The 24,249-nt window shown below is 56.3% G+C and overlaps 3 protein-coding genes across 3 annotated transcripts; all 3 read left to right on the forward strand.

Annotated features, from left to right (window-relative positions):
* The first annotated feature begins 11,296 nt into the window (after positions 1-11,296).
* Positions 11,297-12,792, forward strand: CHCHD10 (coiled-coil-helix-coiled-coil-helix domain containing 10). Its single transcript, XM_054844964.1, has 4 exons — positions 11,297-11,452; positions 11,530-11,719; positions 11,971-12,115; positions 12,537-12,792. Exons 1-4 carry the CDS (start codon positions 11,397-11,399, stop codon positions 12,554-12,556), a joined length of 411 nt encoding a protein of 136 aa, XP_054700939.1. The 5' UTR covers positions 11,297-11,396; the 3' UTR covers positions 12,557-12,792.
* A 7,138-nt stretch (positions 12,793-19,930) lies between these two features.
* Positions 19,931-20,606, forward strand: LOC129213860 (pre-B lymphocyte protein 3-like). Its single transcript, XM_054844624.1, has 2 exons — positions 19,931-20,044; positions 20,278-20,606. The coding sequence occupies exons 1-2, from the start codon at positions 19,996-19,998 to the stop codon at positions 20,604-20,606; spliced, it is 378 nt and encodes a 125-aa protein (XP_054700599.1). The 5' UTR covers positions 19,931-19,995.
* Positions 20,607-21,610: 1,004 nt separating this feature from the next.
* LOC129213859 (vacuolar protein sorting-associated protein 29-like) lies at positions 21,611-24,109 on the forward strand. Its single transcript, XM_054844622.1, has 4 exons — positions 21,611-21,680; positions 22,080-22,268; positions 22,838-23,073; positions 23,637-24,109. The coding sequence occupies exons 1-4, from the start codon at positions 21,678-21,680 to the stop codon at positions 23,752-23,754; spliced, it is 546 nt and encodes a 181-aa protein (XP_054700597.1). The 5' UTR covers positions 21,611-21,677; the 3' UTR covers positions 23,755-24,109.
* Positions 24,110-24,249: the final 140 nt, after the last annotated feature.

Below are 24,249 nucleotides of genomic sequence, written 5' to 3' on the forward strand. Positions count from 1 at the left end.
TCCTGACGTCCTGGACTGCATTACTGTTTTATTTGTCTGTGATCAGTTGTTCATGTTTTGTTTTATGGGAACCATACCGAGGATGTAAATACCGGGTACGGTAAGCAGATGCAAGAAGAAAGAGCCTGGTCGTGGCCGTGCTTGGAAGGTGCTGCCGTGCTTAGCTAGCGGGCTGTTGGCGAGATGTCCCCGCACCGGAGCACTGTGTTTGGCGTATCCCTGAGGCCTTACTTGTAACAAGGGAAAGCAAAAGGGTAGAAGCGAGGAGCTGGTGTTCCCAGGGCTCAGACCTTACACTGTGGAATTTACCCTTCTCCTGCTATTCTGGCGGTGCCCCAGGAATGCAGGGCAGATCCTACTTTCTTGCCTTGCTCTGAGCCAGACAGCTGGGTCCCAGCAAGAAAAGCTTTCCTGCCTTTGTCTCTCTTTTCTTTAGTGTCTTTTATTTGAATGCTGGTGTCTCTGGGAGCTCAGTGCTTTCCGGCCCGTGGCAGTGGAGCCTGTTGGTGCCCTGGGGAAGCGGGGAAAGGCGTGGGAGCAGCCTGTGAGGCAGCGACAGGCAGTTTGGCTCTTCTTAATAAAGGGAGACTTTTGAAGGGGGTGTTCTGGGAAACACAGTCCTTGCAGAGATGGGACTGTGTGTGAGAACTGCTGGCTCCTGCCAAGGCACTTCACACAAAAGAAAGTGCATGATGTGTTTGGGACTACAAACATTTCCCAGCCAAGCGAGTAGATGTTTAGCAGGGGGAAAATGGCCCATTGAGTGTTTCGGGGGCTTGTGTGCTCACCTTCTGCAGAGGGCCCTATGCACAGCTGGCAGAAGTCTTTTTTGCTAGTGCTCCTGTGCTGGGAGCTCTCTCAGCTACTCTCTGTCCATTCAGCCCTCATCCCTACCTCAGTCTGCAGCTTGCTGAATGTACAGCGGCTGCTGGCAGATAAGCACAGGGCTCCCACCCCAGCCCCAGAGTGCCAACAGCCTGACATCTCAGTGCAGGCGCTGTCTGCTTGCTTTCCTGCAGCTCCTGCCAGGCTGCAGCCAAATTTGGGGTTCAGGGATCTCGTGATGGCTGCAAGAGCTCAGTGGAAGCCTTCGTGGTTGGGAGGTCCCGACAGTTACTGATGTCGCTGATATAGCATCTCCACACGTAGCTCTTCTTGCTCAGCATCTGCTTCAGTGCCTTCCAGTCCTAGCAAGCGGCAGAGCTGTCATGGGTTTTCCAAGTCCTTGTGGCCACAAGCATTAGCTCTTCTCCTACTCCCCTAAGGCTTTCCAGCAAGGAGGGACCTTGGGAACCCCTGGGCGAAGTGGCATCATAGCATGAGTCTCAACAGGAACCACCAACTGGGGATAACCTCTCTCAGCAGCCCCCTCCCCAGCAGGTTTTGGTGGAAAGAGACTGTGCAAGAGGGAGGAAGGGAACAGCGGGTCCGGTTCTGCTTGTTTGTGGGCAGCAAAGGTGGAATAACTCTTTCAGTCCATGGGCCACTTGGATGTGAAACTGCTGTCAGGCACTTTGGACTGAGATGAGGTGGGGGAAGAGGTCTGTGATGAGACTAAAGGGGAAAGGGGAGGGAAGTGAGAGAGAAACTGAATTTAAATGGATTAAGCCTGTCTGTCCAAAGTCCTTTGTTTCCTGCCACCTCCCTGGTGTGATTTTCACAGCTGTATTCTGTGTGGCTGGGAACCTGCCGTTAGGTTCCCTGCAAAGTCAGCATGGAGCTTTACACCTCCTGGGCATTTCCCTGAGCAATGGGAAGAGAGCCCAGGAGCCAAATCCCCAGGACAGAGAAACCCCTTTGATTTCTCTTCTCTAATGTCTTTCCTCTTCTCTCTGTAGGTGATGGCCTCATGAATTGATGTCTCCAGCATCACTGCTCAGTGGGTGACAAATGGGGACGCATCCCCATCAGGCAAGTCTCTGTTCTCACCCTCTCGCCTTTAGGATTCCCCTTTTCTTTGGCCCTGGCATCTTGTTTTTCTCCTGGGCAGCCAAAGTGGGTTTTTGTACAGGTGGTGGTAGGTGCAAACAAGACTGGGGGTCGTGCGCAGTGAACTGCCCTCATAAGCACCAGTGATCAGGAGTATTTCTTGAAGAGGCCGTGAATTACCCAGTTCTCCTCCTCAGCTGGCAGCCCGAAGCGTGGGCATGGGGAGGGGGCAAGAGGAGGATGTGGAGTTAGGGGAAATTTGGCCTTTGGGCCTGGACTCACAAGTGAAAAGGTAAAGTAAAACATCAAGTAAAGTAATACATAAAAATTTCTGTTGATCAGCAAAATGCTTTGCTTCAAAGCTCTTTTTAGCTTTTCAAAGTCTTTTAAATGAAAATGGCTGGATTTGTGCAGGCTGTCCCGAATCAAAACTGTGCACCTTGAAAGTACCAAAATATTGGATTTTGTTCCAGATTTCAGCTTAACTAGGCCAATGCAACGGTCTCACTCTGAATTTCCAGAAAGTTTTGCTTGATCCACTACTACTTATTTTGCATTTATTTGGTTTTGCCTTAAAAAACCCCTTCCTTGACCTTAACTCTGGATTGAACCCAGCAGTGCAGAGTCTGCGGAGGCTGGGATCTGCCTGGTGTACTGCCCTTATGAAACCAAGGAGCGTACATGGAGCAAAGCCTCTGGGCTGGCACCGCTGCCTCCTCCAACCTAGGAACAAGCAAGATGGTAGGACTGTCCTGTCCCTCACCTTGCAGAGCTGCACTGGCTCTGCAACGCCAAAGCGGCTCCTTCACGGCAGGGGTCCAGTCTGGGAGCGGGTCCCTGGGGGAGCAGCGGAGGCAGCCACAGCCCTGTCCCCCGTGTAGCTCGCACCGCAGCTCACGCGGTGCCCGACCAGCTGCGGGGTCGTGTGGCTCTTCGTCCCCCTGCAGCCCCGGTGCAGCTGCAGCCAGCCCTGGGATTCAGCCCCGGGGAAGCAACTCCCTGCTGGGCCCGTGGTGTCAGCAAGGCAGGGGCGGGCTGCAGGCTCGGGAGAGGTACGCCACAGTGTTTGTTGTCTAATCATCTCCTGCCCCCGTGCCAGGAGCCGAGCGCACACAAACAGCGCTGGGCTCCGGTGGGAAGCACTGCCTGTGAGATAAGCCAGGCAAGGAAAACACATCCATCTTCGTGTCTCTTGGCCTGAGACGGAGTTTCATCTGCTGGCATTTTCCTGGCGTAGGCTCAGGGCACACCACAATTCACCTGAGGAGCCAGACGCCGGGGAGCCAGCTCCCATTCCTGGCAAAAGGTGTCAGCCCCGACTGGTGCAGAGCGTGGTGGCTGTGAGAAGCTGATGGTTGAGGCCCTGCTGGTGCACAGGGAAGGGTGCTGACCCATGGCTGAGCCCCTGCGGCAGCATGGACCCGGCTGCACATCACCAACAGTTGTGTTCATCACCTGAGCAAAAGGGTGCGACTCCCTGCCCAGAGTCGCTGTGCCCGACCGTGCACCCAGCACCCGGCAGAGCCCAGAGTAAGAGCTTCGAGCCGGCAGCCTGGACAGAGCAGAAATAACCGGTCTTTGGGAGATACAGAGCCGGAGTGCGAGAGCAGAGCAGAGACTCGACTCCAGCCTGCGGCTGCTCAGTGTCTGATAAGGCGGCTGCTAGTGCCGTCTTGCAGCGCTCCCGACCTGCCAGCTTGCTGCAAATGAAACGTCCCGGTGAAACGCCCCCCACCCTTGGCTCCCTCTGATCCCCTCCGAAGCTGAGCCGAGACTGGAATGTCTCCTGGGATGTGATTCCCTCTAGCCTAAGGGGAACTGCATTAATAAAACCCAGCGTGAGACGATGGGGGAGGAGGCAGGCAGGGCTGGTGAGATGAGGCTTTTAGAACGAGTCACGGGTCTGCTGGAAATGTCCCGTCCTGTCCTCTCTCCCTCCCCCTGTCCCCGGAGCCGAGCTGTGGAATTCAGGGTGTTGGTTGAGGCTTTTCTTCACGCACGTATCTGCTCAGAGCAGCCAAGCCCCTCACCTCCCTCCCTCTCCCCCTCCTCAGCACCTCCCTGGAACAGGTACCACTCCTCCAGCCCCTCTCGGCTCGGCCTCGCTCCTGCCGGGACCCTCCTGCCCCTCCGCGTCGCTCAGACATCATCCCGGGGTGTGCTTTTCCCGTGATGAGTGGAAGGCGTCCATCCCCGGGGTGTGCAGGCCACCCTGGCAAGCCAGGGCCAGCAGTAGCAAGGAGAGGGGGCTGCCCGCATCTCAGTAGGACCAGGGGGTGGCTGTGCTCATGGCAGGGAAATGGCTGGGCTGGTTGGTGCCGGCTGAGCAGAAATAGGCATCCACAGGGCATCTGCCCACATTCAGGGCAGTGCTGTGGGCTCTGACTGAATGAAGCCACGTGAAAGCACTGAGATGCGAGCCTGGAGGGGAGAATGACAGGAGAGCAAGTAAACTCACTCCAGAGGAGATAACCAGGAAGAGAGACCACAGAGGTGTGGGTTTCAGTTGGTGAGAGTGCTCTCTTGGCTCCCGTTAGGATGCAAAGTGGCTCTCACGGCTGTTAGTTGATGCAGCAGTGATGCAGCGCCCTGCAATTCGGAGCTCAGGCTACCCTAGATGCTATGGGGAAGGAAGGACGTGTCTGCGTGTGACCCACGCTGCCTTGCCACTAACAAATGCCACAGCAATAAACCGGCCGCCAGACTGTGACAGAGCTCAGTTCCCAAGATGTTTTTCTCTTTCTCTTCGACAGCAATTGCTGAACTCTGAGACTGCATTATCACAAACTCAGAGTAGAAGCCTCAGATCCAGGGAAGCATCCAGAGACCAAACTGAAGACTCCAAAGAACAGTCTAAAAGGAGCCCCACGAGAGCTTGCACACGGCTGGGAATGAATCCAGCACGGCATAGCAGTGCCCAGCCTTTGCAGAGAGCTGTGGTGTTTGCTCAGGCCACTGATTTTGCAAAGGGCAGACAAAAAGTGTGCACTGTTCCTACAGAGGAACCTGTGGATGGTCTCTGCGTCGAGCTCAGCGCTTTATGGTGGAGGTTGCAGCTGAAAGAAGAGCATTTCAGCAGAAATCTTGACAAACCAGAGTGCATGACTGGGCTTTGTGTGTGTTTGCAGGGGAAGCAAGAGGAAGAGGAGATACCACCGGCGCTTTCTATAGAGGAAAGAAAAGATGGGCTCCAGTATTTAGTTGCTGGCTGAGAGGAGATGTTGGAAGCTGATGGCTGCACAGCCTCAGTAGGGCAGGGAGGGCAACGTGGTGATTAAAACTCATGAGGTGTTTTGGAGAGGTGAGACAGAGGACCCCAAATCAGAGGTGGCTGTGAACTGTTTGTGTAGAGGCTGCAGCACCGCACAGAATCTCTCTGGCTGCTGCACGGGCTATGTCTTTGCTTGGGAAGGGGGAGATGGCAGGAGGTAGTTACTGTAATATTCTAGTTCAAAGCAGTAGCTGTTCAGGGGTTGGTGCTAACAGCCTCCTAAAAGGTCATGGATGCCTCTGCCTTACACACAGACCCTGTCCTCGTTTCCGTATTTGCTCACATGTTGTTTTACTATAGATGCCTCCGAGTCGTCAGCGCCCCCCCCAAGCGCAGCTCTCCAGAAATGTTTGCTGTGGGTCTGCAGAAGAGCGGGGGGAAACCAGACCAGCCAGCAAGCAGCTGTGCCAGAGCGGAGGGGAACGGCCTCTGGGTAGACATTTGGGGGAGGAGGAAATGCCAAGCCCCAAGCCCATCGACTGGGACCGTGCAGGTAAAGGTGTGAGATCCCTCCAGGGCCCGCTCGGCACCGTTACCTCCTGCGAGGGGTGTGAGCTTGCTGCTTGGGGCTCCCTGCAACCGCCCGGCAGATCCCAGCCAGAGGAGAGGCAGTGGAGGACACTGTCTCATTGCTCAGATCCTCCGGACACACACCAAACGAACCTGCGCTGGCTTTTTAGCTGCACTGCTTATGGTGTTCTGCAGCCATGAAGCAAACAAAACAAACTCTCTGGGCGCGGGTTTGCCATCTTGCCCTGTATTTAGCAGGTGAATTCACAGAGCTTACAATAATTGTCGTCTCGTGATCTGAGGATACACTGGAGGTGTGTTGGAAGAGGTAATTTCTTCATTATTGCTGTCTTTTGGGACACAAAAGCCCTTCTTTAAGTTACAACTAATGGCATCGGCCTTCAGCTGGGATCAGAACGTGCCTCTGAGTGTGCAATCCCTGCTTCTGGATATACAGGAGGTATTGAACTTCTGAGGTGCAGCTGCCACTGGGGAGGAGGAGATCTGGGGAACTTGTCTTTCTACCACCTCCTCTTGCCCCACCAGGAGATGAGGGCATCCACATTCCACATTTGATACCTTCCTCCACCCGCAGGTCAGCAGGGTAGGTTTAAGTGGAACAGGTAAACGCAGAGACAGCATACAGGACCCATGGGCATGGCTGAGAGAAGCCTCTTCCGATGGGGAAGAGCTTTCTGGAAATCCGGAGCAGAGCAGTCTAGCTCAGGTGAGCTCCAGCAGTCAGACCCTGGGGTTCAAACAGGAGACACTCCTGATGTGAACGGATTCAGGTCTGGAAGAGCCTTAGACCAAAAGTGGGCTAGCGCGAATGAGTTAAAATCCTTTCGTTTGCTTTGTGAAATTTATTGAAAACTACATTGTTCATCTGCTGAAACTTCACAGCTGTTGAGATTGCCCTCGGGGCAAACCACATCCAAGAAATGGCATGTAGATCCTGGGAGCACAAGACTTGAAAGCTGAAACGGCACTCTGTAGTGCTGCCTTCCCTTCCCTCGCAGTCACGTCTAGCCATCCGCAGCTCCTCCAGTTAGACACCACGGTTTTTTCTTCCTCCTGTTTCTCATCTCTGACTCTTGCAGTACAGTGGCTTCACAGCATTGTATTTTGGCTAAAAAGAGACTGAGGAAGGAGGCAGACAGCAAGAGGTCTGTGTGGGGAGAGCGTGCTCAAAGCCTGTGGCATCCAGTGTGAGATAGGGCTATATGGCATGCTGCAGTGGCAAGGCCATCGAATATCACCTACCTGTGATGCTACCGCTTTGTCATCGCTTGGGGAAAAGGCGGTGAGGCAGGACTGCGGAAAACATGCCCTTTGCTTATAAAAAAATCTGTGAATTCCTTTTAGTGGTAGCAACTTCATTTTTTTTTCATATATTCTTTGTCAGTTGCGACTCCTGCTTGGAAAAAAACTTACAGGATAAAAAAGTAGTGCTGGCGTATTTACATCTGACCTGAAAGCACCGTATGGACTTGGGAGGCTGAAATCAGCCACTAGACACAAGCAAAATCAGGACTAGCCAGAGTGCAAAGATGAAAATAAAAGCAGGACATGAGAAACCCACTGACTACAATACATTCAGTCATAAGTGATTCATGGAGTAATTTTGAGTAGCAAACACATTGGTTAGAACTGGAGGTTTTGTTTCTTTTTTTTTCTTGGGATTGTCCACAAACAAAAATATTGGCTAATTCATCAGACGCTTTCTTCTGCTTTGAATAGTTTGCCCAGATCCCCGAGCAACCATCCCGTGCAATTTGCTGTTAACCTAAATAACTTAAATTCAGGTACACCCAGAGCACTGCCCAGATCTGCCCCTGCATGCAATAATTAGGGTTCTCCAAGCGCAAACCTGCAGCTCGGGAGGCAGGAGGCTCCATCAGCGTCTCCAGATGGCTGGCTACCTGCTGGCGGTGGCCCGTGGCAGGGACGGGGCAGGGATGCGCCGCAGCGTGGCACGGCTGCGTGGAGAAGGCTTCTGTGGAAACATGCCACTTGTGGGTGGCACCGTTCCCCTAAGCAAACGCCTGTGAAACTGCAGCCTGATAAGGACGGACCCGCTCTCTGTCACCCGATGGAGGGGCAGAGACAGGTAGGAGACCCCGGGGAGGCCGGGTGTTGCATTCCTTACCTGTGAAATAACCCCTTGCAATCACAACGCTGGGGGAATTCCTAGATCTCTTTGTAGCCACATTTCAGCTGTGACAGCGTGAGGATTTAAGTGAGGCAAACTCTGAAGGGGAAGATTATTATCTGCTTTTAGAGCAACGGGGAGAAAGCAGCTGGAAAAAACAGACCTGCTTTTTACAAACCTTGTCTTACCTGATCCTGCTGCTAACAGCAGGGAACGTACAGGCTGGGCAGTGCACCGAGTTATTCAGAAGTGACTGGGTTTGAGTAAATCTTTCCAGAGCTATTCAGGAATTAGCAACTGTCTTTCAGATTTATACGTCCCTTTATCTAGAATTAACCTTCACGTGTAGGCAAGCCCTAACACTTGAACTATGTAAGGAGGGATCTTCTGGAGCAGGGGAAGCAGGCAGAGACGAAGTTACTTGATTGAATCAAATTCAGGCTGAAAAATAGGGGAATTGGGAAGTTTGGCCAGGGAAGCAGTGAAAACTGTTGTGGAGATATTTAGACGCAAAGGGGGCCTTGCTGCACAGGTCCCCCGAGGGGAGGATGGCTCCTCGGCAGGGCTCTGCGCAGGGAGACCTAACGCAGTCCTTCCACCTCCGGCGCTGAGGACTCTCCAGCTGGGAGCAGAGGGCTTGGAGTGGGTGGTGTGTGTGCGGGTGGAGTTGTGTACACTCAGACTTCTCAGACAGCCACAATAAATTATCTCATTAGTAAAGCCAGAGTAGCTGTGCTCCCCAGCACATACCCGGCCTCCCACAGCACAGAAAAACTTTGCGTCTAATTAACCAAATCAAAGGGTCCCCCAGACGCAGCTTAAAGGGACGCTCTCAGCTTGAAACCCAGGCTCCTTCAGCAAGTTGTTCTGCGTGTAGTGGAACTAATGAACCTCGATTTCCTATGGCTGGAGGTCTGGCATTCCCTATGCCCCTGCAAGTCCGTCCTCTCCTCCCCCGGGCACAGGCTCAGCTTCTTCCTCCGGCCAGGGACACCGGCGGAGGGAAGAGGAGCCCACGGTGTGGTACGCCCAGCCCCACGCGCTGACGGGCTCAACTGCGCTCGCATGCTGGTGGCAAAGAGCTGAGCTCTCACCCCGGGGGTTCCCTCACAGTGCGGGGCTCCTCGAGGTCACCCTTTTCTTCCCTGCTGCCTATTTTCCTCACGTCTTTAAGACCCGTTTTCCCACAAGTGCTCGTGGCTCGGCTCGGCGGGACGGGGCTGCCAGGGGGGGACAGACCAGCTGCACGGGGAAGGGAACCCCACTCCAGGACACAAGGCTGGGAAAAGGAAAAAATGCCAGTGCTGGTGATGCAGGGGCTTTCCAGTTACATTTTTGTGGTTTTACAACTGGTTGCCCCCCTCTCCTCTTTATTAGCGGGCAAAAGATGGGCAAATGCTGAGTGTCAGATGCTGCTGCTCCAGCTGTAAGCAGAACTGCACAGCACAGCTCCTGGGGCAAGCGAGCTCCCCGGCGCTGCGGGAGGGAAGATTTGGGGGCATTACCCCTCAGAGGAGGTGACCCAAGTCGTGTTTGAGGTATGATCCTCTTCCTTAGAAGCGTAGGAGCTGCAGCTCTCCCCCTGCCCGCCCAGCTCCTGCGCCGAGGGGGCGGCTTGCTTTACAAATGTTTTTCTCTTCCCCCTTGTGCTGGAAATTTGATTCTACAAGAACACTTACACAGCAGCTAATTGCCAGCCCCGCAGTGACTTAGCTCTCTGATTCCTGCCAGTCAATGAACCAGCCCAAAGAGCTGGTTTTCATAACTTGCTGAATGTACGAACACAGCCCTGGAGACATAGCAGAGCTGGGATATTTTTTTTCCTGGAAAACTTCTGGATCCTTCTCAATTTTGGAAATTTCTTTCACTCCACAGGGCATAAGAAACACCCAAAGATGGAGCGGGCAACCAGGCCCATCCCAGGGAGACATCAAGCAGACATGGACCCGCAGAGGCCCCAGAGACCAGCTGGGGTGCCAGGGAAGAGATGATTGTCAAGAAATTGGTTTGAAGGTAAAACTGGCGTCGTCCAGCCTGTCTGTTTGTGATTTGAGGGCTCATCATCATCTCTCCATGGATTCCAACTTCCCAACAATGTCCACGCCTTGCAAAGGTTTCCTTGATCTGCCGGTTTGTATCCAGAGGGCTGCTGCAAAAATTGTTGTGCTGGCCGATGGCTTAGACCACATCATTCCTCCCCACGCTCCTCCCTGGCACCCTCTTTTCTCTGCCCCAGTTGTGGACTGTTCATCTTCCCCCTCCTAGCCCTTCATTATCCACCTCTCCTCCACCCATCATCTCCCATGCAACAGAGCCCGACTGTCATCCATTTCCAACAAGCCCCTTCATGCTCTCTCCCGCTCTGCTCCACACCTGGGAGAAGGAGCCTCTGAGCATTTGCAAAGCCACCGCATCCTCGAAGCTCTTCTTTGTCACGACACCTGCAGCAGCCTTCACAGCGGAGCTGCTGTGCGGGGCTCACAGCCTGCTAGCGGGGGCTCCTTGCTCCCTCCCGCTGCCTGCTCTGCCTGCACCCAGGGAAGTCGTTTCTTCACTCCTGCCTGGGCCGCACAGAGCGTCGTCCTTAGAGCTCTGCGGCCTTACAGCACTGAGCAGAACATGGTCCTCACCCAGCGACCGGAGCCTAAAACCGAGCCGAGCCACGTTTGGGCCAGTGACTCCGGACACGGCACGGTGCTTCATCCGCGGGTGCCGGGTTTGGTTCAGCCCTGAGGCGCGATCGTTGTCCCGGTGGGACTGCAGCGCAGTGGGACAAACTGAAATGCCAAGTCAAACACGATTTGGGAGCGGACAGGGCAGCGGTCAGCGTCTCTTAGGGAAGCAGAAGCCATCGCCCGAGTATAAATCGTTATACCCCCGGGGGGCTGAACGGCCCCCTCTCGTAACGGGCGGGGGGCTCAGGCCGGGCGTGCAGGGCCGGGCCGGGCCCTGCGGGGTGCGGGACGTCCGCAGCCCGGGTTCCTTAGAGGACACGCTGCGGGTGGAGGCCCAGACGCCGGGAGCGGGTCGGTGTCAGCCGGGCAGCGGACGGGAGGCAGCGGCCGGCCGCAGGGCTGCAGGCAGCCGGGCTGCCTCGCTCACGCCCCGCCGCGGTCCCGGCTCAGACAAACACGGCGTTCCCGCGGCCACGAAGGCCCCACGGAAACCCGCACAGCTTCTGCCCGGCCCCGTGTCCCGGCCCCGTGTCCCGGCCCCGGCGCTTCCCCCTCAGCAGCGCCCGGTCGGGTCGGGCCGGGCCGGGCCCCGCGGGGCAGGGGCGCCCTCTGGCGGCGGCGGACGGCGCAGGGCCGGGACACCGAGGTGTCGGGGGGGGGCGGTGGGACGTGCCCAGAGCCACCCCCGCCCCCCCGCGCTCCTCTCTGCGCATGCGCCCGGCGGGAAGCCCCGCCTTCCCGCAGAGGGGCGGGGCGGGTGGCTTCGGCCGCTGCGGCCGAGCATGCGCGCAGCGTCACGTGGCGGCGGTGGCGCCTCTTAAGGGGTCGCGCGGGGCGGGGCCGGGAGAGCGGCGAGGCCATGGCGCGCGGCGGCAGGAGCGTGGGGCGGCCCGCGGCGGCACCGGCCCCCGCCAGGTACCGGGGGCGGCGGGGCCGGGAGGTTCCCGCGGGGCCCTGCCCGCCGCCCCGCTCTGACTAGCTCCTCTCCGCAGCCCGGCCCCAGCGGCCCCGATGCCGGCGGCGGCGGCGCAGCCGGCGCAGCCCGGGCTGATGGCGCAGATGGCGAGCACGGCGGCCGGCGTGGCCGTGGGCTCCGCCGTGGGACACGTCGTGGGCAGCGCCCTCACCGGCGCCTTCAGCGGCGGCTCTTCCGAACCGGCCAAGGCGGCGGCTCCCGCCCAGGTGCGAGCGGGGCTTCCCCGGGCCGGCGTCCTTGTCCTGCCCTTGCGGGGCGGGCCGGGGCCGCGGGGCCGGGGGTGAGGAGGGGCGGCGGGAGCTGGGCAGGCAGAGCCGGTCCCGGGGAGTGGGGACCGCCGGCGCTTGTGAGGACTGCTGGAGCCGTGCAGTGAGGGACACGCGTGGAAGCAGCCGCTGGTACTGAGGGAAGTGGCTCTGCCCCCTGAGCTCCTTCCCTAACGGGGCCTCGTCTGCAGGAGCCCCGGCCCCTGTACCAGCAGCCGCCCTATGGGCCCTGCCACTACGAGATGAAGCAGTTCCTGGAATGTGCTACCAACCAGCGAGACCTGACCTTGTGCGAGGGCTTCAACGAGGCGCTGAAGCAGTGCAAGTACAGCAACGGTGAGCCTGTGCCCTGTCCCTGCAGGAGGGAGCTCTGCCAGGAGTCTGAACTCTGTCTACTTGAGAGGGTTCAAAGGCTGTGGAAACAATCTGTTGAGGTTACGGTGCCCTTCAGGGCTTTAAATAGGAAGTAGTTCTGCCTTTCCTGTGTCCTGGAATGTGGAAGGGAACAGGAAAGGGCAGGAGAAATGATCCTGACTATGTCTCTGAAGGTGAGGAGGCTCTAGGTACCATCTTAGAGGTTCTTGCTGCCATGGGAAGCCTGCTGCTTTCCCTGCTTGATTCCCTAATTCCTGCTGCACCTGTTAAAACCAGATGTCAGTAGTTACATCTTGATCTGGTCACCTTAGGTGAGAGCTTTTATTAACTCCAGCTGCTGGAAGATGTGCTGAATGCTGACCTTGTGCTTTCTCCCCTGTAGGTGTTTCTTCTCTCCTGTGAAGAATCTGCCCCCTTGGAGGGAAGAGGAGCCTGGTGTAGAGCCCTGCTGCCCGCAGGGAGTGGAAGGACAGACAGGGAACAAGCTGGAGGGAACAGACTGATGAGACAGGAGTTTTATAGTGGTAATTCCCTTCTGGAATAGTAGGGAAGGAAAGGAATGGTTGGACCTGTAGGACTTGGGAATTCAGATAGTGCTGTATCTATTACAGACAAATAAAGGAGTTTATTTGGACCTACCACTTGTGCGTGTTCTTTATTTAGTTCTTAAGCTAAAATTAAGCCACCCAAATGCTAGCAATATCAGCCACTAAAGGACAAGACACAATTGTCTTTCCTGCAAAGAGGAGGTGCAGCCTAGCGAGGTCTGTGCCTGCATGACTTGACAAAAGCAGATCCACAGCTGAGACTGGACTGGCAGCACTCCAGGCCAAGGAGGGGCTGGAGAGAGGTAATAGGAGATGTGTCCTACAGTATTTTCAGTAACATTATTTTTCTGTCAATATCCTCTTCCTGAAGAGCTGTCCTGACCCTGGAGCTGAGAAAGTACGACCTGTCTGGCAGTGTGACTTGGATACAGTTGGCTGATCTCACTTAAAAGCCTTAGCGGGTTATGCAATGTTCTCAAGGTCACCAGCATCAGGGTTCAGTTCGGAGCTGCTTGCTTCTTACAGTCACTATAGCAGAACAGTCTCATGAGTGCTGCCTGCTGACTGGCCTCCAGCAGGAGACCTGGCTCCTCATGTTGGTGTGAAAGAGAATTTTGAGGCTTCAGCTGGAGTTTTAGTGGCACAGCAATGAAACCATAACACTTTCAGATGCTTAGCTGCTGAGTTTTCATGGCAGAATTAATCTGTTAACTGCTGGCCTCTAGCTGTTGAATATTGGGCAAGTAATCAGCACCTTCCATGGGTTTGTGAGGAAGTCCAGGTCTAGATGGTGACAGCTGGCAGTGGATACTGGAGGCTGGTGTTGAAAGTCCTGCTCCTTCTAAATGTCAAGACCTAAATTCTTGGTGGTAGATGATGTCCTGAGCTGTGCCTGGCCTTATCTGTGGTGCCTTGTGCTCTCCAGAGAGACAGCCAAGGGAAAAAGTAGATGCCAGAGAGTCAAAGTGCTCTGTGTGCTGAGCTGCCCCAGTGTGAGCAGGGAGGAACCAGTGTAAGACGTTGTTTTAAGAAATAAATACTAGACTGATCTTGGTGTGGGTGGTGAAGCTGTTGAGGAGAGCCATCAGGACCACCTGCAGCAGGTGTGTGCTGTCTTCTGTCCACTGTGTCTGAGTGCTGGTGGTGCTGCTGCTGCTGGAGCTGTGGAGGCTCTGGATGTCTCTTGAAGCAGGAGGCTGCTGCTTGTGCCTGGCCGTGGTGCTGTTTTTATGTGGCTTGTCAAAGTGTGGCATCCAGTGTGGTAGCGTGAACCTCTGAGAGGAGCAGGTTAATGGAGGATTCTTGCAAGCAAAGGGTGAGTGCTTCGCAGGACAGCATGGTGGTTGAGCCCTGCTGGTGGCCACGCTGTGTTTGTGACCAGTGAAGGGCCTGTCCCATCAGGTCCTTTCCTCATCTAGAGGTGCCCTTGAGCTCTGAGCTGCTCTTGCTCTGCGAGGTGGACCTGGCTGGGGTGCTGGTGAGGGGCTGAGCTCTCCTCAGCAAAGAGCCCCTTCTCCGATGGTCTCTTATCTGGGTGTTTGCTGAGAGCTGCTGCAGCCGATCTGTGGAGAGATGCCCCCAGCAGTTAGGTGTGTTCCTTCTCTGTTGGTCAATTGCCCCTTAGTATGTTGAGTGAGGCTATGCCAACTTGTAAGACTACAGACTGGGAGATGGACCTCTGGGTTCCCTGATCCCTCCTGTTCTCCACCCTGTTTGTCCCAAGAAAATGTCCCCTCTTTGCTTCAGACCTCTCCAAGCTGGTGTGGGGTGGGAGGGCAGCAGGTGCCTGCTGTCCTACTAACCAGGAGAGGTTCTGCAAACCAGCTCTGCCTTCTGCTTGTCCCTTCTCTTGTTGCCTGAGTTCACTTGCTACCCCCAGCCGTGACCAGTCCAGGTTCGTGTTGTGAGGGGGCACAGCGGACAGTCCCATGTCAGGCGTACAAGGGCTGTGGCGGGGAGGGGAGTCACGCCAGCACCCTTGGCTTCTCTGTGGAGGTGAGGTGGCATCTGGCTCTTACCTACTAGGTCAGGGTAGTGTTTCCCCAGGTTCTCTAGCAAGGATTCATAGCAGGTGGCTTCAGAGCTTTCTCCCCCTGCAGGCAGAATGGGAGAAACGGGTTAATCTCTCTCCTGGCTGAAAACTGAAGTCAAGACTTGTAACTGGGGCAGGTGGCTCTGCCCAGAAAAGGTTCCTCCTCCCTCAGAACAGCCACCTCGGACAAACACAAGGTTCAGCTCCAGCTATTCACGTGAGCTGGCTTCTGCCTCCTCAGACCTGCTGTGCCGTGTCCAAGTGGCTGCTGAATAGACCCCCTCTCCAAAGCTGCATCTTTGTTTCTAGGAGGTGACAGAGTTTTCCTGGTGTGTGGGACAGTTACTTGAAATGGTGTGTGACACCATCCCCTAAAGCAGACTTTTTTGGTGCAGAGGCTGAGCTGTGCCTCTCACTGAGGAACTTACGGACAACTCTGATGAGGATGTAGCGCTCCCTTTCCTGTAGGTATTTACTGGTGAATTCACATGCGGGATTTTCTACTTTGCTCAGGTTCATCAGGGCTCCCATTTCATCCAGGAGATCGATGCAGTCTGGCGAGAGAGAGAGATGTAGTGAAGAAGGTCTGATGTGCCCTTGTGCAGCCAGCATGAACCTGTGGGGTTTAGAGGTATTTTCTTTGGCAAGTTAAGCTTTGAAGAGAATCTGCTGAGGTCTAGAGGGGAGGACGTTTGCTTCCCCTTTCCCTGTCTTTTGGGATGATCTGGGATTCCCATGCGACCTGTTTGTTACCCCCTGTTGCTTCTCTATGGGTGAGTCCTGCTCCCTCCGGTGACCACTGCTCAGGAGCACTCGTACCTTCTGGCCTGCACTGACACTTCTTCTTCAGGTGAGCCATGAGGATCAGGACGCGGCACTGCAGGTTCACCATCTCTTGGCAGTCAGCTGCAGACAGGGAATGAGACCTGAGATATGAGCGTGGTCGCCTGGAATCTGGGGGCCCCATGGACATGGCAGGAAGCACAGCTGGTGGCCAAGAAGTGCCCGCTGTCGTGGCCAGCAAAGGTGGGATCCCTGCGTGGCCATCAGCAGGGCTTTGAGCTGCTGTATTACAGCCACGGCTGCTGGCGCTCCCAGGATAGGAGCGGGATTAAACATTTTGATTTGGGGAAAATTGTTCTGATTTGTGAAGTGTCTCTGTCCTTCAACTTAGTTTCATCAAATGGAAGCAGGAGAAAGTGGTGAGCCCTGGCCCCTGCCGGTCCCCTTCCACAGACCCTGGTCACAAGGGGAAGGAGCTGGAGATCGCAGCTGAGTCACCAGGGGACATTTTGGCTTTGAACTCTCACTGAGTTTGTCACGATTGAGAAATCCCCAGGGCTGACACATGTCAGTAGCCAGAGCTGGGGATCCAATTCAAATAGCAGAGGGAGCAAAGGCTCAGGACCACGTGCATCTGGCAGCTTCAGCTGCAAGCGTCGGGTCTCAGCCAACTGGGCAAGGCCAGGACAGGGTCTGCTTGTTCCCTCCCACCAGCCGCAGATATCTGCTCTCTGCAGCCGCGGGCCAGGATTTGAGCCGGGGAACCCTTCCCACACAGCGGGGAGCAGAGGAGCTCTGCTGGCAGCTGTCACTTCTGCCCCATGGCTCTGCTGGTTGTGTCTAGATAAGCAGAGCCCCCTCCGGTGATTCCCCAGAGCTGCAAGTCTGGGAACTCATCCTTGCCTCTGGCCTCCCTCCCTGCAGTTAACTTGGCTCTGCTGGGATGGTTTTCCTCTGTGACTCATTGTGTAAAGGTTAAGGATCTCCCCTTTTTTTAAACAGATGAGGTAAAGGATGCTGATGTGCCCTGGCAGAGCTCTCCTGCCCTCTTCCCTAACCCCTGGGCACTGCTGTGCATCAAGGTGCCATGTCCCTCCCTGTCCCTCAAGGGGCCACCACCTGATGGTGATAAAGATGGTCCAGGTGACCAGCCGGCCCCCAGAGCGGAGTTAAAGCCAGTGCTTTCCCATGTACCTCCGTATCTCACTGTAGCAAACATGGTGCTTAGCGTGCCTGGGGCCGCTCTCCTCCGGCGGGGACCTAGGCCTGAGATGTGGGTGCTGCTCGTGCCGGGTGCCGTCCTACAGGCAGTGGGATGACAAAATGCCCGATGGTGATGGCGTTAGCTGCTGCAGAGCCCGGGGAGGGGCTGTGTTTCCAGCCGGTGCTGTCATGGTTTCAGTAGCCAGATTTCCCAGCAACGGGGAATGGCCCCCGCAGATTCCTGAGCCTCCTGCAGCCGAGGAGTGGGGGAGAAGGGGTAAGGCTGGGCTGGGCTAAACATCAGCCTGTTGGGAAGGCTGCTCGCCCTGTGTGGTCCCGGCTGCTCTCAACGCCAGTCTTTTCACTGTCTTGTGGTGTGTCCTGCAGCTCCTCTGGGCTGTGATGGTGCCAGATCTGCCCACCCTGCTCCCAGCTGAGCCCAGCGCTGCTGTCAGGGCAGCTGTGGTCTCCTCTGTGAGGTGGTTGGATGCCACCAGAAAAGCGTCCCTCAGGACCCTGCCTGTGCTGGTCCTGCTCTGGAGCATGAGGCGGTGGGGTTTCGCGGCCCGGGGGGGGCTGTGGGCAGTTGTCAGGACAGCAGCCGTACCTGTGCTGCAGAGCAGGAGGGAGCCGCAGAGCTGAGCAGGAAACGCGGGGTGGTGCAGCAGTAAGTCCTGGTCCACGTTTCACCCTGGCCCGACAGGGATAGCTGTGCTTGGTCAGCGACGTGTCAATCTGGGATAAAACCGACTTCGTTTGGGTGAGCAACTTCTGTTCACCGAGCACCTCTCGTACCTCGTGCAGGAGGGAATAAAGCTGGCAGAACAGGGTGAGCACAGGGCTGGGCTCGTACCTGCTCTTGCACTTTGCCCAGCCAGGCGCTTTCCTGCGCCCCGGGGCTGTCAGAGCGACGTGCATGGCTGATCCACCAGCTGCATCTTCCATTCGGTGCCCAAATGTTGCTGTACAAGTGATCCTGCAGCAGTGCTTAGAGGACCCTGTAGCAGCATCCCCTTTTCCTGTGGAGATGCTGAGACATATGGATGAAATCATGTCCCCAGGCTGGTCAGCAGATGTGGAGGACCTGAATGGTGGGAACTAGTAACAGTGCTGATGTACTGCACATCCAGTGCTCGCTGCTCCGTGGACAAACTCCCTTTCTCCAAAATGCCCCTCCTTGCATGAGGAGGTGATTTCCTTCTGCCTTGGTGGGTCTTTGTTTCACAGTCTCTGTCTAATCCATGGACTTGATCTGCTCAGGGTTTGGTGACAGGGTGTATGTGTGACACTCCTTGCCTAGGATACATGTGCAGGGTGACTTGTGTTCACCTTGCAGAGTTTGGGGAGTGCTGGTGGGCAACAGCTGGAGCTGTGTCTGCAGCATGCTCGTACCTGCATGGTCTTGAGGGCCTGGTTGCATGACACAAGCTGCTGCTGTGCTGCAGTGGTGAGGCTTCACAAGGCCAGAAGACATCAAAGCAAAGCCCCAGCCTTGAATGAGCTTTGGAGCTGGCCTCGTGCAGCTATTGCTGCCTGCTCTAGGCTGGCTCTAACAAGTCTGATACAGCATATTTGCCCATGTGGGCACAGGTTGGATGCAGCCAGGCTTCATCGCGTGTGCAGGGACTGCTGTGTGGCACCTATATGTTCCACATCCCCCGGCAGGTGTACAAGAGCCCTCGTTGCCCTCCTGCACTGCAGCAGCCCAGCTGTGCGCGGTGCCGTACGGTCCCACCAGGGCTAACTGGCACCTCGCTACTGCGTGGCACCGCAGGTGCAGACCCTGCTCTGCGGCATCTGCGTTATAGCTGCTCTGACTGCCCCAGTCGCTGCTCCCAAGGGAGGCTGTGTCACAGTAAATTGGGCAAGCTTGCGTGGGAAGAGCTTTTGTTAGACCAACCGATAGAGAATGTGGAAAAAATAGACGAGCCATTGGGTGCACCAGCCCTTGCTCAGAGCACTGCAGCGTAACGCAGCAGAGGAAGTATCCAGCTTGCTGCATCACATCCTTGGATGATGGTGGTGCTTCCTCTTTCAGGATCTGCCCGCGCCAGAGACGTGGTGCTGTCTCAGAGCTCCATTTTCCCTGAAACCTGGAGCGTGCATGGGGCCAGACACGTCAGGAACCACTCGCAAACATCTTTGGCTTGGGGACACCTTGGGAGCAGGGCTGGGTGCTGCAGAGGGGAGGCAAAGGGCCATCCCTGGATGGTGATGGGGTGGCACTGGGGGGCTGAGCCTGCACATGGGTATGGCACTGGGTACGGGACGCTGTGAAGTGCCTGTTGACCACCCTGCTGCAAAGGACCGCCACGGGCTAGTGGCTGGAGGGTGCAGAGACGTGCTGGGGGTGGGCCAGTCCTTGACTGTGGCTGGCTGTGTAATGTGGCGTCTCTGGGCGCTGTGATGGGTGCTATAGGCAGGAGGGGCTTTACGCCCGGTGAGTCTGGCAGCCTTTTGCTGTAACGGTCTGCTGTCTTTCCGCACAAGGCACCAGCTGTGCTGCAGCCACGGCTTGCTGCACCGGCTCCCTTGGGAAATGCCTTCTGGCAGATGACTTCGGCAGCCACCCCCACACATTTTGCTGAGTCTCCCTGGTGGAGAGGGAGAGTTCCCAGCACCGTCGGCAGCTCCCAGCCCGTGCTGCGGGGCAGTCATTCTCGTCACAGTGATGGAGCCGCATGGAGAAGGGAGCGGCCACTTCCCTCGTGTTGCTTCTGTGATGAGATGGCTGCCAGGAGGCTCTGGCACGTCCTGTCTTTCATTCTCCCTGGTGGCAGCAGAGCCAGCTGGCCCCCAGCCTGCTCCTGCCACAGGGCATCCTCGGCATGGTGAGGTTCAGGCTCCTGGCCTCCTGCGCACCTGGTGGCAGAGGGCCTGAGGCAAAAGGTCTGAGTGTAAGACCACAGGGAAAGCTCTCTGCTGTCCCCATCAGAGAGGAGAGGTGGTCAGTGACACCTCCCCACCGAACCCCAGTGCCCAGGGCAGAGGGTGGTGGGGTGGGGTGGGCTGTGCGTGCATCGGCACACCTGGAGGAAATGGCCTCGCCTGGGGCGAAGGTGGGCGGTGGGTTGCAATGCTCAGCTCTCGCCCCGCTGCTTCGAGCCCCCTCCCTGAAGCCCAGCTGCAGCAAAGCGAGCAATGCAGGGAGCTGGAGTCCCTGAGCCCCCTGTGTCATTTACATACGCCTCACTGGCGCCAGCGGCACAGCAACTGGGGCTTGTGTAGCACCCCAGACCCTCTCCGACACGGCCTCCCTTCTTCTGCTTCCTACCATGGCCCTGGGTTTCATGGTCCTGCTCCTGGTGGGGACGGTGGGGACAGGTAAGGGTGGTGTGGCTGAGCTAGCTGCTGTCTGGGGGGGCACTGCGGGGCGGTGGGCAGGACTGGGCTGCACAAGGGAGAGGTTAGCCTGAGGAGGGCATCTTGCTCCAGGGCTGTGTGGTGCGATGAGCAGGGTAATGGGGTCGCCTCAAGGGAGCAGGGGGACATTTTGGGGCTGGGGGTGATGAAGACATGGCTCAGACCATCAGTAACGGCATCCTTGGTGCGCACAGCTTCCAGGGCTCAGCCCGTGCTGACCCAGCCATCCTCCGTGTCAGTGCTGCCCGGGCAGACTGCTCGGCTGTCCTGCACCCTGAGCCCCCAGTACAATATCAGCGAGTTCGGCATCTCCTGGTACCAGCAGCGCCCGGGGCACTCCCTGAGGTATCTGCTCTATTACAACTCCGAGCAAGACAAGCACAAGCCCGCCAAGATTCCCGACCGCTTCTCTGCTACCAAAGACCTCGCCAGCAATGCCTGCATCCTCATCATCGCATCCGCCCGCCATGAAGACAATGGCAACTATTACTGCTCCCTGTTACGCGCCTTCGACAGGTTTTAGAAACGGGGAACGAAAGCTTTCTGCATTTTCCCTCGCAACCCTGAGGCAAAGCCCTCAAACAGGGAGAACGTCAGCCCTAGCAGGAATGAAAAAAGACCCTCTTGCACGCTTGAGCAAGCCCAGCAGCGCCGCACCGCGAGGTGCAGCAGCCTCCTCTTCCACCCCAGACGTCCCCCACGGAGCATTAGACAGCCTGACGCGGTGCGAGACCTGCCAGGGCTCGGCCCAGGAGCACACGGGAGCAGAGGTCTCCCGCTGCGGTGGGAGGATGGACAGCTCTGCCGGCCTGGCTTTCCTGGGCTCTTCCAGCGCGCGGCACAACGCGGGCTTGATCCCGGCTCGGGCTTCTGCGCGGTTTGGCTCAGCTGGCAATAAAGGTTAACCCTTAGCCTCGCGGCTTGTGTTACGTGTGCGGAGCCCGGAGAAGCCCCTCGGGTGTCCCTGCGGGGACGGTGCCGTGCCCTGGGGTACCCGCGTGAGGAGGGTGAGCCAGAGCCGTCATGGCGCCCAGCCCTGGGGGGTCTCTCGGGCCTGGACGGAGCCGCGTCCCCCAGCCCTGGCAGGGCCCATCTTCCCCAGAGCCGCCCCCCGCAGTGCCCACGGGGAGGCCTGCCCGCCCCCCCCCCCCGGGATCTCTCCCCTTCCCGAGCACCCCCAGCGCCTGCCCCCGCCTCCCTTCGCCTCCACACGCCGCTATCTCCCCCCCCAGCGCCCCCCATAACGTCTGAGTGGGAAAAGGACACGTTTAACCACACGGGGACTCGTGGGTACTTTATTTCCACACAAAGATAATGCATTTTCCCACCAAAACCCCACAGATTTCATTAAAAACACGGGGCGGGGGGGCGGGGGCACAGAAGACGCCAAACCGTTTTGCGCCCCAGCGCCCCCGTACTGCGCATGCTCAGCACTGTGGGCGGGCGTTAGGGCCCTTCACAGGCGCCGACGTCACGTGGGGCGCTGCTAGCGCTGCCATTGGCTTGGGGGAGGATAAAAAGAAGAGCGTCACTTCCTGGTTACCTCAGCGGGCGTCAGAGTAACGGGGTGACTGGAGCTGCGTGGAGGAGCAGGATGGTGAGCGGGGGCCCGGGGCCGCTTCCCTACGCCGCCCCGCCGACGGGCCGAGGAGCGGCCCCCAGCCCGAAGGTTCCGCGTGGGGCAGCTGCTTGGCCCGGCTCGCCCCGTTGCGGCGGCGCCCGCCGCCTTGGTCTTCCCCCGGGCAGCGCGTTCCCTCGCCCCCGGCTACGTGCGGGTGTGAGAGCGCCTGGCTCTCCCCGGGTGGGCGCGGGCCGGGCTGTCCGTGCGGGGCAACTCGGGCGTGCTGAGGGGTTGTTCCCTTAAAGCTGAATCTGAAAGAAATCCCTGCTGGGCCTGTAATGGTCTGAATGCCCTGGAGCGGCAAAAAGTTCTTCTGCTGTTCTGTCGAGTAACCGGGGTTAAAAGTCTCTCTCTTCCCTCCTGCTGTGTGCAAAGTTGGTGTTAGTATTAGGGGACCTGCACATCCCCCACCGGTGCAGTGGTCTGCCGGTGAAGTTCAAGAAGCTGCTGGTTCCAGGAAAGATTCAGCACATCTTGTGTACAGGAAACCTCTGCACCAAGGAGAGCTATGACTACCTCAGGACTCTGGCTGGGGACATCCATGTTGTTAGGGGGGATGCTGAGGTAATGTTCTTGCTGCTGTTAATTCCTCAGCCTGCCTTCCTGCATGCTGTGGTGGTCTCAATGAAACCTGGGGAGTCCTTCAGCATTAGCAATTCCTGACCTGTATTTCACCAGAACAGGGAGTAGGGATGAGTAAGACTAAAGAAACTAATTTATGTTCTAGACCCTTCTTGCTGTGCTTGCAACAGGGGGGGACTGGATGTGGGTGATAATACATGCACTTGATTCATTTGAACTAAGCACAAGTCTGATTGCTGTGAGGCCACTGGAGTCCCCTAGCTGGCTGTGTAGTTGGAGGAACTGGGGGCTTGTGCGTGGTTGTTTACTGTTGGGTAGCCTTGAGATTCCTGATCTCCATGTGGTTCCACTCTGGTGCAAGTTCCAAGCTCTTTGCTCTGCAGTTGCTCTTGCTGGGGCATGGTACAAACATCCCGTGGGTCCGCATACTGAAAGAGACCTTGTAAGCTTGAATAGCAAAAAGAGGGTTTGTGTCCTGTGACACAGGAACCTGCATTGTTTAGGTGAGGGGTCTTTGGCTGATTTATAGGCTGTGCCTTTCTCCTTCTCAGAGCCTGAATTATCCTGAAGAGAAGGTTGTAACTGTTGGGCAGTTCAGAATCGGGCTAATTCACGGCCATCAAGTTATTCCCTGGGGCGATCTGGCCAGCCTGGCACTGCTGCAGAGGCAGCTGGATGTGGACATTCTCATCTCGGGACACACGCACAGATTTGAAGCATTTGAACATGAAAACAAGTTCTACATCAACCCGGGATCAGCTACAGGAGCCTACAGTGCTTTGGAAACGTGAGTGAGGGGTGCCCTGAGCTGCCCAGTACAGAAGAGCCTGTAGGCCTTACCTGAAATGTGTGCATTCACCTGCGAGTGGCTGGCCACTGTGCTGCAGAGCACTCCTGAGGAAATATGAGGAACAGGAGGCCAGCTCTCTCCCTTCCCAGGGAACACAGGGGGGCTCCCCTGCTACCAGGGTTTTACTTAGCCCACATGTTGGGCATGACAGTCTGGAACCGAAGTGTCTTTTTGCTTTCTGGTGTCTTCCCAGAAGCTGCATGCTAGTATTTTGTAGGAAATCAGACTTTTGAAGGCACTGCCAAATTAAACGTCTGAGCCTGACAAGGCTTAGGCTGTTCAGTAGCCTCAAGGGCTGTTCTAGGCCAAGCACAACTCTGCCTGAAACACTGTTGATAGTGCCTGCAAACTGCAGTGTTTCCTAGATCTCTCTAGCCCTTGGCAATGAAGTGTATCAGAATACATAAGCATAATGTTAGTATACATAAGCTACATGTTAGTAGCAAGAAGTGTAAGCTAACTGGGGAGATGGACAAAGTATGTTTTTTTTTTTTTTCCAGGAACATCATCCCTTCATTTGTACTGATGGATATCCAGGCTTCCACAGTTGTGACTTATGTATATCAACTAATTGAGGATGATGTGAAAGTAGAAAGAATTGAGTTCAAGAAGTACTGAATCATGTTCAAACCTGCTCGTTGATTTCTCACTGCCTTTCATTCCTTCTTTCCAGTTCAGTCAAAGGGGAGGCAGGCCACGGGGGGGTGCTGCTACTGTGGTGTGTTGGACTGTAAAGCAGCTAAAGGCTTTATTGCTTGTGTGTGGTTAAAAAAAAAAAAAAGTCTTGGTTGCTAACCAGAACTTGAAGCATAAGAAACTGCTGATAAACAGAAAGAGGCCTGTGGAAAATATCCTGGGTCTAAGTAGGAGCTGCTGTGTTCTTGGCTTACGGGAGTCACAGAGGGTGGTGGTAGCTTGGCTTGAACCTCTTCTGTAAAATGAACACAGAAAAATAAATCCCCATCTTCATGTGTCTGGGTTCTATTCATTATGCTTCTAAAAGGTGGAGGGGGGCTGGACTTTGGTGTGAGGGAGTACTGAGGGCTGAGAGGAAGCTGCTTTCTGTCTTCCTGAGATGCAGCACTGAAACCTTTCAGAGATGCCCAAGGACTC

Source organism: Grus americana, chromosome 16 (assembly GCF_028858705.1).
Source record: "Grus americana isolate bGruAme1 chromosome 16, bGruAme1.mat, whole genome shotgun sequence".
NCBI classification, from domain to species: Eukaryota; Metazoa; Chordata; class Aves; order Gruiformes; family Gruidae; genus Grus; species Grus americana.